The 8,487-nt window shown below is 45.2% G+C and overlaps 1 protein-coding gene across 1 annotated transcript in view; it reads right to left on the bottom strand.

Annotated features, from left to right (window-relative positions):
- Positions 1-3,728: 3,728 nt before the first annotated feature.
- The window catches only part of LOC107111438 (zinc finger protein 420-like), a gene marked incomplete at its 5' end in the record, with an annotated part of 26,337 nt that continues 21,578 nt past the window's right edge, over positions 3,729-8,487 (bottom strand). The window contains 2 exons of the mRNA XM_015412403.1: positions 3,729-4,825; positions 7,881-8,001. Coding sequence (XP_015267889.1) covers positions 3,729-4,825; positions 7,881-8,001 — 1,218 coding nt within the window. The remainder of the gene's footprint in view (positions 4,826-7,880; positions 8,002-8,487) is intronic.

Genomic DNA, 8,487 nt, shown 5'->3' with positions numbered 1-8,487 from the left:
TGTGCTGGCTTACATTGTAACCTGCCTTCAGTCTCAAGGAGACAGGCGGGATGTAAATAAATATATTACCTGAGCCTATCTGTTATACGCAGACACATCAGGCTCAAGACAGCCAGCGTGGGGTAGTGATTGCCATGGTCAGACTAGGATCTAGGAGGCCCAGGCTCAGTCCCCTGCTCTGCCACTGGAAGCCTGCTGGGTGACTGTGCCTGTCGCTCACTCTGCCCAAGCCTACCTCGCAGGGTGGATGTGAGGATAAAATGGAGAACGACACATTTCCACTGCTCCTTCCCAAGACCCCAGCCCTTCCGTCTGTCATCAAAGGAGAAGAGGAGGAGGAGATTGGATTTATACCCCGCCCTTCACTACCCAAAGGTGTCTCAGAGCAGCTTACAAACTCCTTTCCCTTCCCCTCCCCACAACAGATACCCTGTGAGGTAGGTGGGGCTGAGACAGCTCTTGACAGAAACTGCCCTTTTTCAAGAATAGCTCTTATCAGAGCTACGGCTTGCCCAAGGTCATCCAACCAGGTGCAAGTGGAGGAGTGGGGAATCAAACCCGGTTCTCTCAGATTAGAGTCCACGCACTTAACCACTAGTACACCAAGCAGACTGCATCTGGCAGATCGAGTGATGATCCTAACGACTGGGGAGTGTTAAGAAGCAGGTTTGGCCCCTGCCAGCTGTGTTCCAGATGTGGCACTGGGCCCCCAGATCCCGTGTCCACCCTTATCGACTATGGCTACCGCCCCAGCATTTATATTGCTCTTTCAGCTTTCCAAACATTTGTGCTAAAACAAAATTAGTTGTTCAGGTGCCTGAAGAGAGCCATTTATTTTGGCTGCAACTGACCAGGCATTGCGGCCCCACAGACATTATTTGCTCCTTGCAAGGGTACAACAGTTCTGTGAAGCAGGCCGATATCACCATCATCCCGTATTGCAGACGCAGGGGTGACAACCTCCAGCTGGGGCCTGGCGATCCCTCAGAATTACAACTTATCTCTCCAGATAGTGTGGCGAGGTCCACCGGCGCAGGGGACTTCCTGGCCTCAAGGGGCGGCCTGGCCCAGTGCTGCGGTGATGTCACTTCCGGGATTCACCAGAAGCAACACGGTCACACAGCGCTGGCAATGCAGGACATGCGCTGGCATCTGGGCGGAAACGCTGTGGTAGAAGCCGTTTCTTACCATAGAGTTATGCCTTAATATCAGAGTGCCGCATACTGCCAGCAGTGCAATGACATCACTTCCGGGGCATGGCAGAAGAAGGGGTGTCGCCTCGGCATTACACCAAAGACTTTATATCAAAAACAGGACTAATATCCTGTAAGAAGACACTAGGACCATAATTGAAACTCTTTTGGAACAACGAGATACACAGAGTCTGCCCACCCCATTTTTTGATGGACATTACAGATATAATTTTTTTGGGAAAAAATATTTTACATGTGAAGAGCAGTTTTATCTACAGACCAGAGGAGTGGCAACAGGCAGCGCGGCCGCGCCATCGATAGCAAATCTCTTTATGAGCTCTTTTGAAGATACTTTCATTTATGACCTTAATGTGAACCCTGTTAAAGATGGCATAGTACTTTACTTTTGATTTATAAATGACATTTTCATCTTATTTAACAACAAAAATAAAACAGAGCAATTCATTATGTGGATTAATACCTTCCACATATCTTTGAAGTTTAGTGGTAATTATCATGAACAGGAGATTAACCTTCTAGACACCACTGCCTTTAGGACCATAGTGGAAACTTTAGCAGTTACAGGCTATAGTAAAGCTACAGATAAGAAGTTATTTACACTTTGACTCTTACCATGTCCCTCATATGAAATATAACTTGCCTTTTGGGGCAGTTTTTAAGAATCAAAAGAAATTCAACTAAAGAGACCGATTATATTAAGGAGCATGAGAAACTGAGTTGGCAACTTAAAAATAGGGGAGATCAGAGTCAATGACTTGTAGTGCATTTTTAAGAGCGACAAGTGTCAGTAGGGAATCTCTACTGAATATAAATAGGAAGAATAAAAGAAATGGAGGTATTCTGGGGGCATTGGACTATACCCCTTTAGCAATGCAGATTAAGAATGTAGCATTTTTAAGAGCGACAAGTGTCAGTAGGGAATCTCTACTGAATATAAATAGCCGGAAGAATAAAAGAAATGGAGGTATTTTGGGGGCATTGGACTATACCCCTGTAGCAATGCAGAATGTAGTCCTCAAACACTGGCATATATTAAGAGACATCCCGGGCAGTGTTCCCTCTAAGCTGAGTTAGAGTGAGCTAGCTCACAGTTTTTTAGCCTCCAGCTCACACATTTTTGTCTCAGCTCAGGAAGGATGGCTCTAGAGCAAACTAATTTATGCAGTAGCCAAATTGCTTGCTCACCACTTTAATGCCAGTAGCTCACAAAGTAGAATTTTTGCTCACAAGACTTCACAGCTTAAACATTGATCCCGGGATGTATAGATAGACCAAATATAGGCTTTAGAAGGTCCAGAAATTTCAAAGACTTATTAATACATACTAATTTGGACAGAAGAGAAGACAATACTCTGGATATTAAGGGACACTACAAGTGCCATAATTGCAATAGCTGCAAACAATTGTGTGAAACAGATGAACTTATACTGGCAAACTACAAAGTGAAATTGACAAATTTTAGTACCTGCGCAACAAAAAAATGTAATATAATTTGTGAATGTTAAAAAGTTTATGTGGGTTCTACGTCTAGGACAGGGAGAACAAGAATTGCAGAGCATAAATCAAGACTTAAATACCAGAATTTGGAAACTCCTCTGACTCAACATTTTAGACAAGCCAATCATACATATGACAACTTTAGGTATACTGTTCTGGAAGTTGTCCAACACAGAAAAGGGGAGAGAATCAACCTTCAATGTTGCTTACTTCAGCACAAAATGTTTTGGACACATAAACTGGACTTCCTATATCCAAGAGGCTTGAATCAGTCAATGGACCTCAGATGCTTTCTATAAATAATTTTTGTGTATACTGTCCCTTTAAGTCAGTGTTTGCATAACAGCTGTAAATAATTAATGCAGCTCCTTTAATTATGAGTATGATAAGCCAAAGAGTAGAGGTATTTTTTTTTGATCCAGACAGATAGTCCTGTGATATTCGCTTTAGGAAAATATTGTGATCTGCGCCCGGCTGATTGGTTGTAAGTGTGAAATTTGTTTTAAAAGCTGCATCTGTGTTATTGTTCAGAGTGGGTATTTACATTTTTATTTTTTAAACACAGATTGCTCTTGCTGAAAACAGACATAATCATAAGAGCTTGAAGGTTACTGCTCTGTATAATTATTGGAACTTGAGTAAATCTTTGATGGCTTACAGCCTTCTGTTTTTGAAGTTTAATATATATATTTTAATATTTAGATATTTCCTGAGGAAGAATTCCATTTGAAACACTGAAAACAATCTGGAAATGACGTTGAATAGGATTTTTCTTATGATTTATTGGAACCATATTTTGTATGATTGTGAATTGTATACATTTCAGATATTATTCATTGCATAAAAAGAATTCTCTTTATGACATATTGAAACTGTATTTTGTATGCACTTCAAATAGACATTATTCATTGCATTTACAAGTTGCTACACTGTTGATATTTTGGGGTCTGATATTTTTTTATTCTGTCTGCACCGATTTTGATTTGCCAGAAAGAGCCCTCGCTGCAAACTGATCAGCTACCCGGTTTTTGGCACATGGATCTGTTGATGCCGCTGCAGGCGGGACCTGAAACTGAATCTCTTTCCGCACTCGGCGCAGTCATAAGGTTTCTCCCCCGTATGAATTCTGTGATGCTTGTGCAAGTATGATGAATGGCTAAACCTCTTCCCGCACACGGAGCATTTGTACGGTCTCTCCCCCGTGTGGATTCTCTGATGCACAGTGAGGCTTATGCGGTGACAGAAGGTCTTTGCACACTCTGAGCACTGGTATGGTTTCTCCACTGTGTGGATTGTCTGATGCCGCTGAAGGTGGGAATTGAAGCAGAATCTCTGTCCGCATTCAGAGCACTCGTAAGGCTTCTCGCCCGTGTGGATTCTCTGATGCTGCCGCAAGGATGATGCCCGAGTAAACTTCTTCCCACACTCGGAGCACTGATGTGGTTTCTCCCCTGTGTGAATAGTCTGATGCTGCTGAAGGTGTGATGCTCTCCTAAACCTGTTCCCACACACTGAGCATTGATACCGTCTCTCCGCTGTATGTGTTCTTCGTTGCGCAGTAAGGTGGCTAAAGTTCTTTTCAACTTCTGAGCATTGATACGGATTATCTGTGTGGATTATCTGATGCTTGTGATGGTATGGTCTTCCACTGTGCCTGTTTTCACACTCTGGGTCTTTTGGGGGCTCTTCCCTCGTGTGAATTTTTTGGTGGGAAGCAAGAATCGTTCTCCGACTGAAACTCTCTCCGCACACTGAGCAATGATACGGTTTTTCTAGTGAGTGAGTTTGTTGATATGAAATCAGATCCATGCCCTGACTGATACTCTTTCCAAACTCCATGCCTTTGTTTTGATATTCCCCTGTGTGGATTCTCAGGTCAGCACGGATGCCTCTGTTCTTTCTCTTTTGGGCTGCCTTTTCTTCCTGCACTGGGATTTCCTGGATTTCCTGTCCTTGGCAAAGAATAGGGTGACCCTTCCTCTCCACCAGGTGGCTTCTCTCCTGCCTCTGTTGTCCATCTCGCTTCCTGGAGTTTCCCTTAAAGTCTTCATTCTTGCATTGTTTCAACAACAGTGCCTGGAGTCCCACATCGTTTTCATTCCCCTGCATATCACCTGCTTGAAAAAAGGCAAAGAAGCCAAGTCTCAAAGGCAAGACGCCAAGTCTCAAACCAGTCCTTCCTAACTGATCTGTGCGTATTTTGTTGCCTTCGTCAGAACCTGTTGCCTACGACAAGTGTGTGGCTGGTCACCCTTTCTGCCCAGCCATGACCTATGATATGCATTCTCCTTTTCCTTCCTTTTCCCCTCTTCCTTTTCCCTTTCTCTTCCCTAAATGGGAATCATTCAGAACTTAGCCAGCTGGGCTGGGAGAAAGAACCCAGGAGAGAGCTGCTGGGAAAATAAGTTAGATCGAGATGGGTCACCGTGTTAGTCTGTCTGTAGCAGCAGAAAAGAGCAAGAGTCCAGGAGCACCTGAAAGACTAACAGGATTTGTGGCAGGGGAGGAGCTTTTGTGAGTCAGGCTCTTTTTGTAGCAGGAACTTCTTTGCATATTAGGCCACACACCCCTAATGTAGCCAAATCCTCCAAGAGCTTACAGAGCTCTTCTTACAGGAGCTACTGTAAGCTCTTGGAGGATTGGCTACATTAGGGGTATGTCACTTAATATGCAAATGAGTACCTGCTACAAAAAGAGCCCAAATGAGCAGGGACTTACGAAAGCTCATCCTCTGCTGTAACTGTTGTTAGTCAGTCAGCCAGCCAGTCAGTCAATCAGTCAAATAGTTTATTGTATACAGCCACAGGCCATTACAAGCTGAGAAGCCACAAAATGCAGTGATAAATATAACCGTCAAGTAGAATATAAAAATCTGTGATTAAAACAGACTAAAACTTAACAGACTACACTTTCTAGAAACCACCCTCAACAATACCCTAAACAATTTCTCTCTCTCGCCTGAATCCTTTCTGTTAAATCACTGGGATGATTCTATTCAAGATCATAAAAAAGAACTCATATCAACTCTATTCGCGATAGCCTGCCTGGCCATTGCTGCACACTGGAAATCTCCAGCTGCACTATCAGTGACAGACTGGCAGCACAAGCGATGGGAACACCTTGTCATGGCAAAAATCGCTGATTCGCTCAGGTGTGCACAACCAGATACCCCACACCACTCCACATTTGTATCAACTTGGTTCCCGGTAGTCTCCTACTTACAGATTCTAGATATTCTCCCCCCTAACCCTCTTTATCTGAAGTGGTTAACCTTGTAGGTTTCGACTTTTTCCATTTAGATGACATTCTTGCAGATGGATGCACTGTATTACGCTGTATTATACATTAATTTAAAATTAATAAATATTATTTTTTTAAAAAAAACAATACCCTCTCAGACCTTAACTTCTTTGCCACAAAGGCAAGCAGAGAGACTCTGTAGGATACATATGCATCATTATGAGATAGCAGGAATACAATCTTCTGGACTACAAAATATGAGTTTATGGCAGATAGAATTCCTGACAAAAATTTAACCCTGCAGTTAGTATATAACAAGCAAAATAAGATATAATGGAGTAAGTCGTCTGGTGTAAGCAATCCATAGATACAGAAACATTGGTCCAATGGTATTTGAAAACAGCAGCCGAATTTTGTTAGTCTTTAAGGTGCTACTGAACTTATGCTCTTTTCTATGGGGAAAGTAGTTTCTAAACTGCTAAACAGGGCCATGGTGGCTCAGAGGTTAAGACACTGAATGGCAGACCAGAAGGTCGGTAATTTAGCCGTTTGAGACCCTAGCGCCACTTGATGGAGTGAGCGCCCGTCTCTGGCCCCAGCTCCTGCCAACCTAGCAGTTCGGAAGCAAGAAATTGCAAGTAGATAAACAGGTACTGCATCGTCGGGAAGGCAACAGCGTCCCGTGCGCCTCGGCGTTTAGTCATGCTGGCCACATGACCACGGAAGCGTCTTCGGACAGCGCTGGCTCTTCGGCTTGGAAACGGAGATGAGCACCGCAACCCTAGAGTCAGATTCGACTGTCTTTCAAGCAAGGGAAACCTTTACCTAAACTGCTAAACTACTCAGGAGCATTCACTGAGGTTGCTGTGTGAGAGGACAGAGTCTACAAGTGGTCAGAGGGACTATTGGTCTCATCCAGCAGGGCTCTTCTTATGTTCTTATATTTGTTTTAAAAAGAAATTGGGGGGGGGGGATCCTTCCTCCACCCTCATACTAGACATGCCATGCCTCCTTTCCTTCTCTGATATTCACGGCTGAACACCAAACATGATCATAAATCACAGCCTCACTGGGACCTGCAACTGCACGTTATTGTATATGGATATTTGGTAGGGTGCAACATCGGTTCTACGGCTATTCTGGCTTCGGATCATCGCAAACAGGGCTATTTTTGGGCAGGAACGCACAGTAACGGAGTTCCGGCTGGCTCCCAAGTTGGCCACGCCCAGCAGGAACTCATTAGCATAATAGGCCACACCCAACAGCAGACACTCATTAGGATTGGCTACGTTAGGGGTGTGTGGCCTAACATGCAAAGGAGTTCCTGCTACAAAAAAAGCCCTGGGTTTTGACAACAAACAAGGTAAACAGAATAAGAAGAGAAAGGTGGGTGTGGCTGGATGAGCACACTTCTGGTAACATGGGGGTGTGGCCTAATGTGCCAATGAGCTGTGCTGTCAGGGGTGTGGCCTATTATGCTAATGAGTTTCTGCTGTTGGGTGTGGCCTATTATATTAATGAGCTCCTGCTGGGCTGTTTCTACAAAAAGAGCCCGGGAGGAAATGGGTGCTTGGGAGAGCTGCCTCCGTGGCATCTCTCTTTCCTCAACCTCTGCCCTTCCCAGGCACCCCCCCAAAAAAAAACCTACACTGATTTCTCAAGCTGGAGTTGGCAAGCCGAAACAGCACACATTTGGAGAAACAGAGGCACTCACTTTCTGGCCCTTTTCGCTGCAGGGATCATGAGCCATCTGCCCAAAAGCCCATTTCTCTTGCAGAAGAGCCTCGTCGGGTTTTTGAAAAACTGGATTTCACTTCCCTCCCATCTTCTAAAATCTCTTTGTATTTCTCTGCAGGTCTGGCTCAGCCCCAGAAGGCACTTCCAGGCCCCCTCAGTGTCAGGCCCCAGAAGGCCTCCCTCCCTCCTTACCAACCAGGCTGGGCTCTGCGTCCTCCTCTTCCTTGATAGCCAGCAAGGGATGCCTCCCTTCACTCCCGGACGGAGCCCGGTCCGCTTCAGAGACACTCCCGGCTGCCTCCTCCAAGGGCACCTGCAATGACAGAGAGGGACCCTTTCAGGGCAGAGTGACAGAACTGGGCGGCAGGGGGAGGGAAGGGGGAAGGGGAAAGGGGAGGGTTGCCAGCCTCCAGGTGGGGCCTGGAAGAAGAAGAAGAAGAAGAAGAAGAAGAAGAGGAAGAGATTGGATTTATACCCCGCCCTTCACTACCCAAAGTAGTCTCAGAGCGGCTTACAAACTCCTTTCCCTTCCCCTCCCCACAACAGACACCCTGTGAGGTGGGTGGGGCTGAGAGAACTCTTGACAGAAACTGCTCTTTTTTTCAAGAACAGCTGTGCCAGAGCTTGTGACTGACCCAAGGTCACATCAGCAGGTGCAAGTGGAGGAGAGGGGAATCAAACCCGGTTCTCCCAGATTAGAGTCCGCACACTTAACCACTACACCAAACTGGAGACCCCCCCGCTTTCACAACTGATCCCCAGCTGACATGAGATCAGCTCCCCTGGAGAAAATGGCTGA

Source organism: Gekko japonicus, unplaced genomic scaffold (assembly GCF_001447785.1).
Source record: "Gekko japonicus isolate JY-2015 unplaced genomic scaffold, Gekko_japonicus_V1.1 scaffold5935, whole genome shotgun sequence".
NCBI classification, from domain to species: Eukaryota; Metazoa; Chordata; class Lepidosauria; order Squamata; family Gekkonidae; genus Gekko; species Gekko japonicus.
This window is presented reverse-complemented; position numbering and strand designations above follow the sequence as displayed.